At 46.3% G+C, this 18,369-nt stretch overlaps 7 protein-coding genes across 7 annotated transcripts; 4 read left to right on the plus strand and 3 right to left on the minus strand.

Moving 5' to 3' along the window:
* Positions 1 to 203: 203 nt before the first annotated feature.
* GLAREA_03868 (Protein kinase-like (PK-like)) lies at positions 204 to 1,432 on the plus strand (the record flags this gene model as incomplete). Its single annotated transcript, XM_008084121.1, has 4 exons — positions 204 to 678; positions 734 to 771; positions 821 to 940; positions 992 to 1,432. The coding sequence occupies 4 exons, from the start codon at positions 204 to 206 to the stop codon at positions 1,430 to 1,432; spliced, it is 1,074 nt and encodes a 357-aa protein (XP_008082312.1).
* Positions 1,433 to 2,292: 860 nt separating this feature from the next.
* GLAREA_03869 (Acetyl-CoA synthetase-like protein) lies at positions 2,293 to 4,509 on the plus strand (the record flags this gene model as incomplete). The annotated part of the gene is made up of 3 exons (XM_008084122.1): positions 2,293 to 2,689; positions 2,766 to 4,353; positions 4,407 to 4,509. The coding sequence occupies 3 exons, from the start codon at positions 2,293 to 2,295 to the stop codon at positions 4,507 to 4,509; spliced, it is 2,088 nt and encodes a 695-aa protein (XP_008082313.1).
* Positions 4,510 to 5,300: 791 nt separating this feature from the next.
* GLAREA_03870 (FAD/NAD(P)-binding protein) lies at positions 5,301 to 6,605 on the plus strand (the record flags this gene model as incomplete). Its single annotated transcript, XM_008084123.1, has 2 exons — positions 5,301 to 5,354; positions 5,406 to 6,605. The coding sequence occupies 2 exons, from the start codon at positions 5,301 to 5,303 to the stop codon at positions 6,603 to 6,605; spliced, it is 1,254 nt and encodes a 417-aa protein (XP_008082314.1).
* Positions 6,606 to 6,866: 261 nt separating this feature from the next.
* GLAREA_03871 (uncharacterized protein) lies at positions 6,867 to 8,269 on the minus strand (the record flags this gene model as incomplete). Its single annotated transcript, XM_008084124.1, has 2 exons — positions 6,867 to 8,149; positions 8,197 to 8,269. 2 exons carry the CDS (start codon positions 8,267 to 8,269, stop codon positions 6,867 to 6,869), a joined length of 1,356 nt encoding a protein of 451 aa, XP_008082315.1.
* Positions 8,270 to 10,304: 2,035 nt separating this feature from the next.
* Positions 10,305 to 11,639, minus strand: GLAREA_03872 (uncharacterized protein; the record flags this gene model as incomplete). The annotated part of the gene is made up of 3 exons (XM_008084125.1): positions 10,305 to 10,614; positions 10,675 to 11,304; positions 11,479 to 11,639. The coding sequence occupies 3 exons, from the start codon at positions 11,637 to 11,639 to the stop codon at positions 10,305 to 10,307; spliced, it is 1,101 nt and encodes a 366-aa protein (XP_008082316.1).
* Positions 11,640 to 12,039: 400 nt separating this feature from the next.
* On the plus strand, positions 12,040 to 12,726 carry GLAREA_03873 (uncharacterized protein; the record flags this gene model as incomplete). Its single annotated transcript, XM_008084126.1, has 1 exon — positions 12,040 to 12,726. One exon carries the CDS (start codon positions 12,040 to 12,042, stop codon positions 12,724 to 12,726), a length of 687 nt encoding a protein of 228 aa, XP_008082317.1.
* A 2,067-nt stretch (positions 12,727 to 14,793) lies between these two features.
* GLAREA_03874 (uncharacterized protein) lies at positions 14,794 to 17,564 on the minus strand (the record flags this gene model as incomplete). The annotated part of the gene is made up of 2 exons (XM_008084127.1): positions 14,794 to 15,365; positions 15,407 to 17,564. 2 exons carry the CDS (start codon positions 17,562 to 17,564, stop codon positions 14,794 to 14,796), a joined length of 2,730 nt encoding a protein of 909 aa, XP_008082318.1.
* Between the last annotated feature and the right edge of the window lie 805 nt (positions 17,565 to 18,369).

Below are 18,369 nucleotides of genomic sequence, written 5' to 3' on the forward strand. Positions count from 1 at the left end.
GAAGGCTACGAGACTTCTAGACGTGAGGTATGCTACTACCAACCCACACTATCATTGCGTTAGAGGTTGGAGACTCATTGTTTAATAGTCGCCATGTTACAGTAGCAGTTTGAAATTACCAAGGCAATGATCAGAAGATTAAAGAGGATCTCAGTGGGACAAGCAGCTTGATGATCAAAGATCGCATAGACTTCAGGGATAAGATGTACAACCTTGATGCCAAAGGCCAAATCCACGAAAAGCTTTCTAAGCAAGATTCTAAACACATTGTCCGTTTGATTAAGAAGGGGGCTCCCATAGAGCCAAACGAAGCGACAGGTCTTGTTGATGTAGGCGACCCTAAAGACTGGGAAGGCAAAACGAAGAGGCTACTCACGGTGTACTGTGGCCTGGGGGATATGAAAAGACTGATTCAGTCAAGACAAAAACTTCACAGTGATCTGTGGGGTGTGCGTGATAAATCTCATGATAAGATACCGAAGGAAGACCCAGGACTGCCATTTGACGAACTCACTCTATGGCGGTTTTTCGACTGCTTGGCTGATGGAATCGCCGTCATGTCTAACGGACATGAGTGGGTGTACAATCCAAATAGTAAAGAGCCAACTCCTAAAGTGGAACTCGCCCCAGGTACTCAGTGGGTTCCGATCGTGCATTTTGACATAAAGCCGGCAAACTGTAAGTTTACTCTTGGTGGTTCGTCGAAAGCCGCTGATAATTTCAGGTTCTTTAGCCCATGATACTGCCCATCCCCACACTCCGATACTCAAGGTATTTATCAATTACCAGATATCTTGATCATAACAGTAACTCTCAATAGATCGGATGTTTCGGACACAGCCATCAAATACCGCACAGTCTGAAGCCCCGTATCACACGATCAAAACGTGATCTGGGATGGGATTACAAGAAATTAGGCTCGGCAACTTTCCAAACACCAGTAAGCTTGACTTCTTTCATATATGAATCCTGAAAAGTGACAAGTATTTAGGAGCAAATGAATTCCGGCTGGGACAATCTTAAGTCGAACACGACCAACTTGAGAGATAGTCAAGTGGCAGGCATATACGGCTCACACACGAATGTCTGGCAGGTAGGCTTGGTCATGCACCACCTTGCATTGACGAGAACTTACTTGAATATGAACCCTTTTGAACCTGATTTCAAGATCGGTGGAGATGACGCACGGGGTAGAACTTATGGTCCTAGATTGAGAACCACAACTTATAGCGATGAGCTCAAAAGCCTAATATTTGAGTGTCTGTATGAAATTCCCACAAATCTGCCTACAACTGCGGAATTGAAACAGCGAATAGGCCAAGGAATCATCCGCCGGATCCACAGGATATCTGAAGACTTGGGAATTGCTGTCTCCCAAGACTTGGAACGAAATAAATCAGAAAAGCTCGTAGCTCAGTATGTTCAGACATAAAGCGTCATCAAACAAACGTACCGCATGCCAGAAGGAAAGATCACAGACCCCGAGCATCCTGATTTTGATGTGAATGAAATGAAGTGACCTGAGAGTTCAGGGCCACAAGAGAAAGACTGCAAAACACATCCGTCATAAAATTCCTGGAAGGCGAGGACGATTTTCAATTTGGTCTCTAGAGAACTCGCTTAAGCGATTCTCTGCAAAAGGGGGGGAAGTTGTGGTACGCGACTAGTCAAACTCTATACAGCTTCGGACTTGTCTCTTGCAGAAATGGGACGGTCCGAGGAACCCGCGTTCTACATGTGATGCTGTGTGATGCCAACACTGCATCAAAATCCCTCGGACGTCGCTGGTAGATAACCAAGCGCTATAAGTGAGAGGTAAAGAATCGATAAAGAAGAGATAAATGTTTTATTTTCCGTCTGGAAAGTTGCACTGTCGCAATGTAAGCTTATCTTCCTGCCGCGTGTGTTGTGTTTGTTGTTTGCATGAACGGGAGGTCCACTTTTTTGGCCTCGGGAAGTCCAGCTCCAAATATGCCTCGGCACAAACTAGAATTGACCTGCGACAAGGACATGCCACCAGTTAAGTGTTTGGCGGCTCCGAACTATCTGTCTTTCTAAAACCCATTCTGCTCTTTTCACAGACGCACCTTAATTCAAGCCAAAATATCCGGTCATTACTGACACTAAAGTACATCGTACAAAGAGGAGGTGAGCAGTGCCAAGTGAACTCTCGGAAGCCCCAGAGCAGAGTTGCATCTGGGCCGCCTCCCTCCCTCTTGGAGAATTCTCGTGCTGACTGAGATGAACTTCTAGCATACATCCATCATCGAATCTGCTACGCAAATTCCGACCATGGCGCCTATCACTCAAGATCCAGTCAAATGGCTGGCGGAAATGAGAGTCCCTCCGCCACCAGGGACTCCTTACTCTCTGCCAATTCCTGGAACCTCTACCGAGAATCGAACCGCAACATACAGACACTGGCGATTCGTGGATAAGCCTTTACCTACCACTATCGATCCGCAGATTCTCACAGCTCACGACTCGTTCGAAGCTTCCGTTAAGCGCAAGCCAAATGCGAGATGCTTAGGCACGAGGACTTACAATCCAACGACGAAGGAATTTGGCACCTACGAATGGCTGACGTATGCGCAAACTGCGGAACGACGAAAGAATTTTGGTGCTGGGCTCGTAGAAATACACAAGAAACTCGGCGTTACCGAGGAGAAATATGGTGTGGGCTTGTGGTGTCAGAACAGACCGGAATGGCAGGTCACAGGCAAGATAAATGCTCCTCCGCGACACCACCTTGCTAATTCATACAGATCTTGGATGTCAATCCCAGTCTCTGTTCTCTGTTTCCATTTACGATACACTAGGTCCCGAGACCACCGAATATATCATCAATCACTCAAATTTGCGCTGCGTGGTGACCAGTCTACCCCACATCCCGACTTTGCTCAAGCTCGCCCCTCGGATACCCTCTCTCAAACTTATCGTCTGCTTGGACCCACTCGATGATGGCGAGAAACCTGGCTATACGAAGCATGCTCTTCTGAGCTCTCTGGCAGCAGATGCTGGCATCTCAATCTACAGTATTGGTGATGTGGAGTCGCTTGGAGCTCTTTCAAACCTACCAATGAAGCCTCCCGGACGCGAAGATACGCTCACAATCAACTACACATCTGGAACTACTGGAAATCCGAAGGGTGTTGTGTTGACTCATGGAAATGCTGTAGCCGCGATCACAGTAGCCAGAGTCACGTCAGAAGTCCTCCCCTCAGACGTGATAATTTCATATCTCCCTTTGGCACATATCTACCAGCGGCTTTCTGAACATAATGCACTGTCGGCAAACGCCGCGATTGGGTACTTCAGAGGTGATATATTGGGTTTAGTCGATGACATGAAGATTCTCAAACCAACAGGTTTTATCTCTGTTCCTCGACTCTACAATAAATTTGGTTCTGCTATCAAAGCAGCGACTATTGAAGCTCCAGGTATGAAAGGAACGATCGGCCGACATGTCATCAATGCAAAGCTTGCTTCCATGAAATTGCCGGCAGGAAAGGCTACTAACAAACATATGCTCTACGACCGATTCTTCACGCCAAAGGTCAGGGCAGCTGTTGGTCTCGAGAGAGCTCGTGGCATGGTATCCGGAAGTGCCCCACTCGATCCCACTCTACATCAATTTCTTCGCGCTGCCTTTGGAAACGACTTCATTCAGGGTTATGGGCTTACTGAGTCGTATGCAACTGGACTTGCTCAGCACGAGACTGATTACTCTTCTGGGAACTGTGGAGGCATAGGAGCTGCCTTTGAAGCATGCCTGCAATCGGTGCCTGATATGGATTACCTCATCACGGACAGCCCCAACCCTCGTGGACAGCTTCTGCTCAGAGGCCACACCATCTTCAAGGGATACTACAAAAATGAGGCTGAAACTAAGAAAGCTATGACTGAAGATGGCTGGTTCCAGACGGGCGACATTGCTGAGATGGACAGTTTGGGTCGTTTCAAGATTGTTGATCGTGTCAAGAACGTGCTTAAGCTGGCACAAGGAGAATACATTTCTCCAGAGAGAATCGAGAACGTGTATCTGGCGAACAATAGCGTTCTAGCTCAGGGCTACGTCCACGGTGACTCCGTACAGTCCTTCCTCGTATCTATCTGGGGAGTCGACCCAGTCCATTTCTCCAAATTTGCGGGTAACGTCCTCAAGAAAAACATTGAAGCAACCGACTTGGATGCTATTAGAGCGGCCTGTGACGACCCCCGCGTAAAAAAGGCTTTACTGAAGGATCTCGATAGAATTGGGAGGAAGAATAAATTCAACAGCTGGGAGCGCGTTAAGGCGGTCCATCTTTTGATTGAGCCCTTCACTATCGAGAACGAACTTTTGACACCTACGTAAGTCTAAATGATTTCTGGGTAAGTTTTCTATGCTAATCCGCCGTTTCTAGATTAAAGTTGAAGCGCCCGCAAGCGGCGAAGAAGTTTAGAGCAGAATTGGACCGCATGTATGAAGAGGCATCGGCGGAAGAGCCTGTCAAGGCGAAGTTATAGATTGAATTGGACTCTCTAGAGGTTTGTATTTTTTTTGCGGGTAACATAGGTCGGTGTGCATTCTCCGAATCGACATTTTGAGGAGTCTATGCATTTTTTATTGTATCAATTACAACAATTGTCATATTCCAAACTTATCCTTACCTTCGTTTTGCAACTTCGTGCTACTTCAAATTAGACGGGTTTCCCCGTGCATTCAATGCTGACAGTTTACGAGTTTCGAGCATATAGACTTATTCGCACTGGGAAACATCTAGGCATGTATTGTCCCAGGGTAGCTCTATCCACCGTCTGATAGCAAGAACCAAACGGGCAGTCGTGCTGCAAAAATTACGACGAAAATGATCCTTGAGTTATCAATAATGCACAGGAGTTACACTTCGAGGCGTCAGAGTCCAACAATGGCTTCCCGATCATGCCGGGAGCCTGCGAGCACTTTCCAAAGCTTACGCTGGGTATCTAAGGTTGAGTAATAATTGACTGCAGCATTGGGTTGGTTCATGGTGTTGTGGCACAGAATCTGCTCAGGTGGCCATATTAATCCTCGGATCCGGTCTTAAATCCGGGTGCTCCTTGACCGGCCGACTAGTGCTCATTGAAGCTCCGATATAATGTGTTGGAAGTACGTTTCTGCTTTTACGTCAAAGCTGGGCGTAATCAACCTACGTTATACAAACTTTTCCTATAAGTATGTCCTCTCTGACTACTTTTCTGGACCAAAACTTTGAACATTCGTTTCAAACAATTTGCTTGGTCCTGTCCAGAGAGTATTACTTTACAACATTATCATCATGGCCAAAGCAAACAATAATGAGGGTGTTACCATAATTGGCGCTGGACTGGCAGTAAGCAACAGATTGTTTCAAAATCTTTGAGTCGTGCTGATCATGTTCTAGGGCTTAAGTTTGGCACTTTCTCTTAAGGTCCACTCACCAGCGACTGAGACGACTCTCTACGAACTCCGAGAACCAACAACGTCGACAACAGGAGCTCTCATGCTTTCACCAAACGCACTCCGTATTTTAGATACACTAGGGGTCTATTCTCGAATCAAACAGCATGGTTACGAATTCGAAATACTAACATCCCAAAAAGACGATGGCGAGACGACAGATACCTATGCAATGGGGAGTGAAAGCTTATTTGGCTACAAAGCGCTTCGAGTATACCGTCAAGTGCTCCTGGAAGAATTACGCGGAGTTTGCAAAGAGCGAGGTATCAACATAGTCTACGGTCTCAAATTCTCCCATGTCGTTCTTGAAACACCTGAAAATGTTACTTTCGCACTCACAGATGGTACAAAGAAAACCACGTCTCTACTTATTGGCACGGATGGCATCCACTCCCAAGTCCGCAAATATCTCTTCCCGGACATCACGCCAATCTATTCTGGAATTACAGCTGTCACAGCCTCCGTCTCCAGCTCCTCGCTCCGCCTCCCATGCGAAGACTTCCCTATGCCGATATCAAGATCAAGTCCTGGTGGAGTCTTTGTAATGGCGCCACAAAACCCCTCTGGCACCGACATTCTCGTCGGAACTCAAACCCGTCACCCAGAGCTCTCCAAAGAAGGATGGGGTGTTCTCCGCAAGGATCGCTCAAAACTCATGGGTATCCTCACAGCTAATAAAGCTCAATGGTCGGACTTTGTGCAAAGCGCTATGGAAGGTATTGATGAGGAGCATCTCTCCATATGGCCTTTCTACGTTGTTCCACATTTGCAAACTTGGGCGTCGAAGGACAAGAGAGTGGTCATCATGGGTGATGCTGCTCATGCTATTCCGCCTACTGCTGGGCAGGGTGCGAGTCAAGCTTTTGAAGATGTTTACTCGTTCTCTTACTTGCTTTCTAAGGTTCCGGGACCTCAGTTTGGGGAAGTTTTGCCGAAATGGCAGGAGTATCGTATGGAGAGGGTGAAGAGAATTTTGGAGTTGACGAGGAAGTTGAATAATCGACGATTACCAGCGGAGGAGCTGAACAAATTGAGCAAAGAGGATCTGTATGTTGAGGAGGGAAAAGAGGGGCAAGGTTGGTTGTTTGATCCTAAGATCGAGGAAGCTGTGGAAAAGTTGATTGCTGGTCCTACAGATATTTGAGATATTGTCAATGTGCTTCGGATTAGGTGTTAAACGGCAGCAAATTTTGTGTGGGCCAGGAATGAAAGTTTTATTTCATTATGAGCGGTAGATCTCATAGAGCTCATAATTGAAGCTTTCATTAATTCCTTTTGATGATAGTTCATCTGTACATGAATTGTTTTCCCGCCTCAAGGTCTACCGAGTCAAACATCTCTATGAAATATATGTTGTTTGGTCCTGAAAGCACTAGTCCTTTGAGCGGCCACCAACATTATAATCTCACTTATCCTCTTCATCCTCATCATGACGATGATGTCTCCAACTATCCTCCTCTTCATCATCTGACCCCTTCCCAGGCTTCGGCTTCGCAGTAACATGCGGCACCGTACTCGCCTTGCTCGGTCTGGCCGTTGGCTTCACACCCCCCGGCGGCGCCTTCGTCGTCGACTCCGCCTGCAACGCCTTCAAACTCGGTCTCACATACGCCCACCCCGTACAATTATTCCACTGTCTCCACTGCGCCTTTAGCACCTCATGCGGCACCTGGAAAAACGGCTCATAGTTCTTGATCCCGCTTCGTCCCCACCCGGAGCAGGCTCTGAAAAATGGACATGCGGTGCGAAGGGGATCGACGGGTACGAGATTGGGAGGGAGATCGCCGTAGTTCACTGGATGGCCAAGTTCGGGTTCGAGGAAGCGGACGCTGGAGACGGCGGCGGGTGGCAGAGTGAGGGTTACGGCTTCGATTGTTGGGCCGCATTTTCCGTAGCGGGAGAGGACGCCGCTGCCTGCGCTGCTGTAATAGCCGTTCAACGTGTTGAGAACAAGGTAAACGCTAGGAGAGGTGAAAGTGTTTGTTCCAATGACAACGGTGTTTGGGTGTCCTTTTTTCGTCTGGGTGGGCGTTACAGTAGTTCCATTCTGTTCACAGAAATCTCCTGCTGTGGTGGTTACTGGCCAGTAGTAAAGTGTTCCAGCATCAGGCCTGACTGTACACACGCGGTCTTTGAAATCCGGACATGGAACTTCTGGCTCCTCGCAGGGTGGGAGGCCGTCAGTTTGGATTGTGGAGATGGCAAAATAATCATCAGTTGCTGTGGAAAGGGCTGAGCTACTTGCGCTCCATGAGGACCAGAGTTTCGAGCATTGAGGTGAGCTGCGCGAATATGTACACGATGGAGGTTTGAGGGTTTGAGGCACTGACTGTGGGTACCAAGTAGAGTAGTCATAATTTGTGTAGTATGATGTTGCAAGTGTTGTGGTTGGTCTCCTCTCTGTCAGCCAACTCCAGTTCGTGGGGCATAGCGGGACATAAGTGGCGTTGGAGTAATCGACTGTTTCGATGTTGTAGTATGTTTCGACATATGTCGGCAATACTGTCTCAGTTGAGCCTGGAAGGTTTATAATCGACATATAACTTGATGTTGAGAGCGATCTGTAGCTACTCCAAGAACTCCAGCATGCTACAGCGGGATCACCTCTTTGCCGTAACTCTAGCGGTCTTGCTACCGATCCTGGTGTCGGTAGAGTTGCTGGAGCTGTGATTGTGTTTGGAATTGCAGCTATAAAATTATTAATATTGTCTCTCGGCTTGCAGCGGCGCACTTACCAACAAGCACCGGTCCAAGATTGAAACTCAAGACACAAATAAAGAAACCTTTTTCAAGAAATGAGGGCGCCATGACGAAAGACTTGACCAGAATTGAATTCAATTGAGGATACCAAGATCAACTGCTTCCACCACAAAATGTGGCAATTGATTCTCTTTATCCCATCACGATCACGAAAACACCAGGGAAAAGAAAACCCATCATGAAATGCATCCATCCAATATTCCCATGCATACTGTAATGTATCGGGCCTCGCTTCTCGCATTCACGTTTTCAAGATATCAGGCTATTTTGTTATGTCGGGTTTCAGTTGTGTCTTCCGTCCATAGGCTCCAATGCCTTTCCACCTCGTATTGCAAGCCGTTGGAACGTTCCTTTTGGGAGAAGCTGAAATGTCTTGGCGACGCGGAGTCGCTTAAATATTGATATTTCGTCTTCTCCACGGTTGGTGGTGCCTTGCATAATCGTTTAGTTGGCTGTTTTTGTGAGTTTGATGCGGGGTGATATGGTTTGTTACTTCGAGGTGTGTACTTGGAGTGGACGTTCATTTAATCTTGAACGTCTATATATTGAGTTGATCATACCTTCGTGGGTTAAATCCTCCATGGTGATTAAAGCTGAATAAGAACGGGTGGTAAATGTAGTAAATGTACAACGGGATCGAATTAGCCGGCGCGACTTGAAAAGTTCGTTGGGAATCGTGCTTACCTATCAGTGACGAAGTGCCTGTTTGGTCGGTATCTGGTAAGCTATCGCAAAATTGTAGATATGGACGAGAGCTAGTAGCGATAACAAATCCAACATGTGGTTGGAAATTTGGAAAAAAGTCGCACCAGCTGAGACGTTGGCGTGGGCCGTTGAACCTACATGGACTGTTGAGAATACATGTATATCTCCCGAATCATACACGTACAGGCCCGCGCTATCCCATATTCTATTCTATAGGCTTCAGATTATAACGTCTCGCCAAACTTTCTAGAATATCGTTGCAACATCTAGTCGTGCCGACCTTCTTTCGCCAGAGGCAAGTCTTATGTACAATCTATGGAAGACTTTGAAGACTTGAAGTATTAGGGCTGAAACTTCTGGTTCTGCATCTGTATTGTTGCTGTTAATACGTAGATTTGTAGCAACAATTGAAATCTAATCAATCAAGTTAGATTTAATCTTCTGAAGGATCTGTTGTATGACGAGAAGAATTTGCATGAAGCTTCACATTGGTGTTATGTTGATGTTCTGCTCGCAAGCTAGAAATTTCCGCTGGGTTACAAAATTTGTGCACATAGAGCTCGTCGCGCCATCTGCAAAAGGGTCAACTCCATGTCCATAAAATATAGCGAATTAACCGAGCACTGTAGAAACTTGAACCAGTGCTTTGAATGGGGTTGAGTGAAGTTAGGTATTTGGATGTGTAGACTTGATTATTTTCTTCGTTGAATAGGGATTTATTGGTTAGATACACTGTGTATTCTTAGGAAATCCCCCTTAAGGAATGAGGGGCTTTGGAGGCGACGGGACGAGGCGAGTCAGCCGATAGAATTAAGCGAACATTATATGGACTTGAGCTCTCCCATTGGCTAGAACGTCACGTGCACTTGATGTCTGAGATGTTCCCCTCTGTCTTTCATTTCCTGTTTCTGAAATTCTCCTAGATTAATTAAAAGGATTTTGTCAAGTACATAGCATAAGGCAGCTCAACTCAAGACATTTTAATCACGGATAAATTTTCTCACTAAAGTAGCACCAAGGTATGCAATCTGCAGATCAAGATATCCAGGAAGTTTTCTCATTTATTTGCAGCGAGAGAGCTGGGAGTCAATGGCTTCAAATGTAGTTATATTGACGCTGGTGACAAAATAATTGTCTTACTTTCAACGAGCTTTACTCCAACGAGAACAACAACCAACGTGCCATCCGTCCTGCGAATCCGCTTGTGCTTCTTCCATGAAAGCATAAACGTAAATAACCACCCCAGCCACCAGTTACCAGGCAACTCTTTCCAAAAGAGAAGAATACCGAAAAGCCCAACGGTACAAATGAGGTCTTTTCGATGCTTGCTTGAAGGAGTGAAACCGAGCATAAGCGCTTTGACCTCGAGTCTTCGTGGCTAAGATGTAGGCATAATACGAACAAGATCTGGAGTCCATTCCAGGGGTCTTGGATAGCCTGGCAAAACACCATGCTTGAGACAGATACGGCAATAAGGAGTGATAAGGTCATTGGTATCTTCCATCCCGCCAAATGGGCAAAGGCGTCTAAGCCACGGCGAACAATGTACCGGATTGCTCGGCAGCACAATTTCCTTATTGACACAGTCCCTACAAAACCGCCCAATTTCAATCGTCTTCTGCTCGGCTGTCTTGAAATCATTTTCGCACTGGCAAAGGTTTTCGAAATCGGCCCTTGTGGTCATGACCCTACATTGATATAAGTAATCTTTGCAACGACTAACAAATCTCTGGCTTAAAAGTATTGACCTCAGTGTGCTTTCATATTCGCGGTCTGTACCTGGAAGCCTGTTCAGTACCCGTGGGATGTAAGGCACGAAGCAGCGCTTGCAAATTTTCTTATTGCAGCTTGCGCATGGTCTTTGTTCTCTGAGGATCTCTCGAGGTACTCCACATTCGCAACACGTATATTCCTCCAAGTCTCTCCTGCTGTAAACGGCGACTTTCCCCCAGGGAAATTTCACTTGAGCGCCAATCCAGTCGAGTTTGGACAAAGGAAGATCTTCAGCCAAATTACTCAACGCGCCCCACTGCTGTCGGATCCTGTGTTCAGCACATCTTCGGAGCCACACGGAGTATTGTATCCACATAGAATCATCGGGATCTGCAGCCGTTGTGACCATGGATATGGTATCGGATTCGGTGAAACAGGAATGGGCATCTTCGAGTTCGGCGTCAGTGCTAGAATATTCTGAAAGGGTGTCGTTGATCTCTGAACTAGGGAGTTGTGACAAATAATCGTCCAATTCCATCTGACGCTCTTCTGCGATTGCTTTTGCTTCGGCTCCTGGGACGAACGGTGAACTGGAAGGAGCTTCATAGGAGGTTGCCACAAGATCTTTAAACTCGGCCAGGTACTCGTAGTCTCTAGGAACCACTCTGTAGCTGTTAAGGTATAGACATTGGAAGAGAACGCGATCCGGTAGAGATTTGACGTGATGATGATGATGATAAAAATGTCTTCTGGCTGGAAAGTAAAGTGTATCGGATAAAATTATTACATATTTGGATAATTTGAATGTTGATGAAGTGCACTCATTCTAGAAGATAGACCTCCATATCATGGGGTCTTGGCAGACGCTAGTTAACGGCTTTCTTTGGTCTTTCCTTCCTTTCACAGCGAGCTGTCTATTCCACAGTCGTAGATATCGGAGAAACTGACGAGGTCTCTGAACCGTTCTTTCCTCGCGATGTTTATGAGCAACACCAGTCATTTTGCCACATCACAACTTTGGAAGTGGGACCAATAAATAGGGTACACACTACACATTCTGCCAGTTGGGAAACTTTTATCACCACCAAACTTCTTACTTTTGTTTCTATCACAATGGTATATTCATGGTCATCTTACGTGAGATCATGGAGTTCTCTTGGGATACATACTTTCAGCCAGGCAGGCAACTCTGAAAAAAATCGAATTTGAAGACAAATTCTCCATCTTTGAGAATCCGCAAATCTGTCCCATATCCTGAATCACTTTCTCCACCATTGAATCGAAGAGGGAAAATGTTCGAGACCCTTGATCAAGTGGGGCGGCATTGAAATGCAGGACTAGAGCAACGGGTAGGGCTTAGCTCCCCCTTAACCACAACTCGCTTAAACCCAACGACGACCATGCGTCACTTCAAAGACCGTTGCTCCACACCACAACTCCCCATGGAATTTCAGACCTCACGCACACGATTTCCCTTCAAAACCCCCAAAACCGCAACAAATGAGTCGTCACAGCCCACCATGCACTCCCACACGCTTTCCAAATCCACAGATCGTACCGACGACACCAAAACCTCCACCCGCACCGATGACACGGAGCCCTCCTCCATCATGGACAACAGTCCCAGCACGAGAAATTTCCCGGAAAACAACGCGCCCACCACAACCTTCGAAGGCAAGGGAAAATCAACATCCAACGTCCAAACCTACCAAAAACCATCTCCGCCCTATAAAACCGCGCGACGGAATATCTTCCCCAAGTCTGAGGCCGCGGACCAGTTAGTCGAGAAGACCGAGGCCATAATATCGCGCGCCGAGGGAGTGATGCGACAGTCGGAGTACGCGGTTAATCATGCAGAAGAGACGGTCGTGCAGGCGCAGAGTATTGTGAAAGCTGCAGAGGGAATTCTGCGACAGGCGGAGAATACGGTGGTGGCGGCGGAGAGGAATGTTAGGATGCAGCAAATGCCTACGAAGAGGTTTGAGTGGGAGGTTGGTGCGAGGAAGGCGCATGAGGTGGATTTATTTCGTTTGGATCCTGGTGGTGAGTACTCTTGTAAACTGAATGTGATGAGGTCTCGTGACTGACGTGGATGTTTACAGTTGGTCTTTTGTATCTTCTTTTGGTGATTACCTTTCTATGTGGGTGTTGGATATGGAGTGTACTTTCGCGAAATGGATGTCAAGATGAGATCATGATACCGGCGATCTTCTCGTTTTGCTCTTTTGTGACATTTGTTGTTGGCTATTTGCTATTCTATTTTCCACAGCCAAATTCTTAGATCTGCGCGTCGCAGGATTGGTTTGAGGTTGCTCAAAGCTGTATTGTATTAGGTATCTAGAGATCTAGACAATAATTGTAATGTCTTAATTAGCAAACAATTGCTTAATGGTGCAGCTTCTATGGATCTGTCAGTGCCCTCGAATAGTCTGGAGTACGCGTCAACGGCCCGTCGACCTAAAATTCTCCTAAAGTGTTTTGAAAAAATGGTAGATATTCGATGCAGTCACGTTATGCCAGCATCCAGAACAGAAGTACGCGTCCTGGTATTGACGGTTTGATAGTGAACGCGGCTGAAGATCCCTAATAGCGCTCAAAAAGTCAACATCACCATCGTCACTTCAAAAGAGTATTGCAACATGAGAATCGAGCGTTCAATCTACAACACATTTCATTTCAAATAAAGTGTAAAATCCAAGTAAAAAAGCCCCCACCCAGTCCTCATCCCAACTTGTTTGTTTACATTCACCTTCACCCTCGCCAGCCACGTCCCCACCCATCTCGGCAAACGACAAGCGTCCAAAAAACTCCAAAACCAGATCTCATGCCCAAAAAAATGGCAAAAGAAACGATCCGACACCTCCGAGCCTTATTTCAACTCCTCACCGCAGTGCCAGATCGATCAGAAACTCATCTCTGTGCATATCCGCAGTTGAGCTCCCTAATGCCACCGCGGCGTAGAGACCTTCTTATCGTGCATATGGACGTGCTATGATTGGTTTGCTTGGAGGAAATATGCGTTATTGGACGTTATAACTGTTTAAACTGGGAGTGGGGGAGGGAGGGGGACGATAGTGAGGGAAGGGGGAGGTGGGTGAAGGTGAGGGCGTGAGGGTGGGTCTGGGGGGAGGTTGGCTGGCGGCGGTGGGAGAGGAGGGTTCCAAGAATGCGAGAGGAACCTATGTGGTTTGGTTAGAATGTATTCCAGAGTCTTTCTGAGGTGTTGATGGACGGTGGCAAGTGAGGTCATCGATCCCACAGTCATTTCATCCATATCATCAAAATCCATCGAAGTAGCATCTCAGGACGTTGTGATAGATTGTCTGTGATCAAGTCTGAAGAGTTGTATGAACAATTCAAGAAGTTTCACAGATGAAAATTCAGATTATATTTTGATGGGGTTAGCTCTTACGGAATCACGGCATTACTATTGTGGGTTCATGAATCATGTGGCCACATTTACCTGAATTGTCGGCTGTGATCCACATGAATGTATATCCTCGCACCTTCGCTTTCTTCACTTCCCCGCTATTTGGTACTGCGCCACTGAAACTCGCCAGCGCTCTGCATTTTTCCCAATTTAGATACACCAGATCGATTACAATATATCTGTTCATGACTTTTCTTCTACAGACTAGACTTCTTCCCTACATGGATCGAGGCATTTAGCGATGTAGTTCTTTGACACATGAAGTTAGAAATACGGGTTCAGGTGACCGGAATAACTCTGCCTATTCGGAACCTTTCCGAGAATGTGAATTTGATTAAGCTCTCGTGATATACTAAAATGGAATTCCAGAAATAAACTGGCGATTCATGTCCCTCAGCTATACAATTCACAGATTAATAACAAGCGAGGGTGCGACTTAAATATGGGGCCCGGGTTATCCCAGAGATCATGTAGTAGTCAAGAAATAAGAGAACTGATATGAAAAGATGTGGGTATAAAAAAAGCACATGGTGTCAATTAACTTTTCTTTTGCTCGGTTTTTCTCATTACATTAAATACATCAGGACTCGAGATATTGCTAATATGTCCTAATCTCCTACAAAAAGATCCTCCACGCAAATATGATATCGAGAGCTCGTTCAACTCGAACTATAATAAATACAACAACTCCCCAGAAAAATAGCCAACGCAAGGTACCCCCAATTCAATACTCCTCATCTACGGGATCCAAGTCATAGATATCCATGTCATACTCATCCTCGGATCCAAGAACATCCACTTCCATAGAATCATCCTCAACTTCAGTCTCGGGCCCTTCTTCGTGATCAAGTGTGCATGAGCTGACTTCGGAAACACTGTCCTCACGCTCCTCCATGTCCTCGCGGTCAGTTTCTTCTTGCGTATCAGACTCTCCGGCCTCATCATCGCCATAATTGTCAGCAGTATCGTTATTATCGTCGCTGCTATTGTTGTCGCTGTTGCTGTCGCTCTCGCTGCCACTTTCGCTGCCGGTGCTTTCTCCATCGGTACTTTTATCTTCCCTACCAGGATCATTCGTACTTGGTATCTGCGGTGAATGAGTACTGAAGAACATATTCATCAATGACGGGTTCATCTTTCTAGCTTCCGGGTGAGTCGTTTTCTCCCGCAAGGTCTCCGCTTGTTGAATATCGTCCCGCAAAGTCTTCTCCTTCAATACTTCATCTTGTGCAATCTCCTCTCTTGCCATCTCATTCCGTGAAATATTCTCTTGGGTAACCCCCTTTTTTCCCCACCCTGCTTGAATAATTCTTCATCCCGACGCCTAAGCAACTCACTAATCTCCTCATCCGTGGCCCAACGAACCGGAATAGCGTTCCCCGTAGATCTTCGATTTTGTTCCTGTTCAGGAAGCAATTCCTCTCTAAATCTGTGATTGAATGCACCAACTTTAAAGCGGTCCTCTCGAGAGCCAGCCTGAATATCAATATCGTGGCTGGGGAATACTGGTTCTGCTATTTGCTCCTGTCGTGCATGTGAATTGTCTCCAGGCCACAACGATCCTGAGTTTCTCGAAGCCTCACCTTCATAGGGCGTGCCTAGATGATAACAATCGCTTGAGCTATATAACAAGAATCTTGGAGGATATACTGGAAAATGTGGTTGACCCTGTCGTGCATGTGAATTTTCTGCAACCCATGACGGATCTGTGGTTCTCAAAGCTTCGCCTTCATATGATGTGTCCCGATCATTGACGCGTGAACTCAATGACGGGGAACTTGGAGAATACGGTTGCTCCTCTTGTGCTTGTGAATTATCTCCATACCACGACGGATTCGTATTTCCCGAAGCTTCACCTTCATGAGGTGTAGCTCGATCATCGACGCGTGGACTGAATGCGGGGCTTTTTGGGGAATATTCCGGAGAACATGGACGTTCTCGTGAATTTTGAGGAGGTGCCGATTCTGTCATGAGAGAATTGGGTAACATCTGATGACCTCCAAAATAATGCTCGGGAAAGTGATTATGATGATCGTCAGTGAGAAAACGGGGCCCATGCCATCCGCTTGAGGTTTCAGTACGTTGAGACTGGCTCAAAAACTGAAAGTCCCGAGGAGCAGGTGGTCGGACTTCGAGTTCTTGACGGTATTCAGGGCTGACCCAATGTTCAGAACCATGAACTTGAGGCGGATGGAATGGATTATGAGCAACACCGAATTCTCTGTTCTGCAGTGTATATCGCTCTGCACTTTCAGAGATCGGCATTGAGGCCTGAAAGAAACAAGAAGAATCGGGGTAGTGTGGTGCAGCCGAATAATTGACCATGTTTGGTTGATAAGACAGTTGCCGTTGGTGCATTTGGACAAAAGATGGCGGGGCGAAGTTGAAAAAATCGAAGAGCCCGGTGGAAGGAGCTGCAGGAGCATTCAGCTGCAACATAATCCTGTTCAGATTTCGTGATTCGTGCATTGTCGGTCCATCTAGCGCAGAAGTTGAATCCCCCCAGATTTCCTCCTCATAGCTTGAATCTGGTCCAGACGCCTCATAGACACGTGGTTGCATCCCCTGCCGATCTACCATCGAAATACCAGGAACAAACGGGATAGGTTTATGAGATGTCGCCGTATTTTTCACTGCTGCTAGAATCTTAGAGTTGAGTGCTGCTGCAACAGGGCTACCGCTGGACTCAAATTCAGCTTTTGACTTCGACAATATCCATTGCACTTCGGGACGTGTGACTGAAACTCTTGTACTTTTGTAGTCTGGTACATTCATGAAATGATTGACACCTGGCTGAGGAGTTCCAGACAACGCTTTATTTCGAAGATTATTTTCCATCGACTCATCGAAGTCTGGAAAGGGTTCGTTGCCAAGGTGACCAGTAATGACAGCGGGCTGAGTAGGCGTATTGACTGGTGGTTGGTGTTCAGGCTCGCAGGCACGAAAAGACGGAGTGACGACTTTGTCGTTCTCCGTGGGAGTATGGATTTCTGCTCTAGTCATAACTTCGAGCTTTTCCTTATCTGCTTGCGCGATCTCTTTCTCAACTTCCATTTCTTCAGAAATCCGAATAAGCTCCGAATCAGAAAGTGGTGATGATCCTCGATCGTATGGCGATGTCGCCTCCGTTGCTTGGGAATCTGGTTGGGCAGAGCTAGTAGCTCCATCCCCAAAATTTGCCTCCATTGTATGCTTCTTTTTGGTGATATGTAGTTGCGGAAGATCGAAGTCGGAAACATCTCTCAAACGTTTTGGTACCCGGGATGACTGACAGTTGGCATCGTGACGGTTGCGTTGGTCTTGGACTTGGGATGCCGTCAATTGTTCCATCACCTCCGAAAAGCCTGGAAGTTGCTTGGTACCAGCTGAGTTTTGAATGTTCGATGTGGTGTTGACATCATCTGATCTGACTGGAGAATTGGGCTTGTCAAGAGCATTGCGTTGCCAATGACGGAAAGCTTCTCTTCCACTCTTGAAATTAGAAGGAGATGACATTTTGGAAATTGAATTGTGCTGTTTATGGTATCGGATTAATGTGCGCCAAAGGTATCCAAGGCTGATAGAAGTCTGATGCAAAATTACAGGTCGGAGGATCTGAGGTCCTTAATTTATAGACGTGATAGCGTATGACGGGTGGAGTCATAAAACTTTCTCGTCTATTTACTTGCTCATTCACTTTCAGTTCATTGCCCGAGAGCAGATTGAACAGGTCGCGAAAGATATATTTCGATATACAAGTGAAGCCGAACAGCACCACGCCCCCAAAACAAAACAGGTACAGCGACTACGAAATAAAAGGGTTCTAACCGATAACCTTACCGACCAGGTTAGACCGAGAATTTTGCCGGCGAATGAGCCGCATTGTGAGTTTTCAAATGGCTATTATCGTGTTAGTATTCGCTTGGCAAAGGTTCAGTAGATAGGTAGGAAAGCGAAATCGGGGCTCGGATACTGAGCCCTTTATAACCCTTTTTGAATATAATTCACTTCCATCTGTCATGAAGCAATATACTCGATATAGCGCTATGATATCGTAAATCCGCAGGGAAAATATCAGGGCGACAGCTCGAGCTTCCGCCCGAGAAGCTTTGGAAAACCTGATTATGATGAATTGAGCACAATCCAACAGTCTGATCGGCAAGATCAAAGCCAGAGATAACAGTTCCGATTACAAAATCTTCCTGAATATTGGAGCCAAGGCCGAGCATCCCCAGTCAATCATGATCTGATGATTTAGCGTGTGTCATGCATAGGTGAATAATTTTTGAATTTAGATAAAACAACGGATATAATTCCGCGG

The sequence above is a fragment of the Glarea lozoyensis genome, assembly GCF_000409485.1.
Source record: "Glarea lozoyensis ATCC 20868 chromosome Unknown GLAREA2, whole genome shotgun sequence".
Classification (NCBI taxonomy): Eukaryota; Fungi; Ascomycota; class Leotiomycetes; order Helotiales; family Helotiaceae; genus Glarea; species Glarea lozoyensis.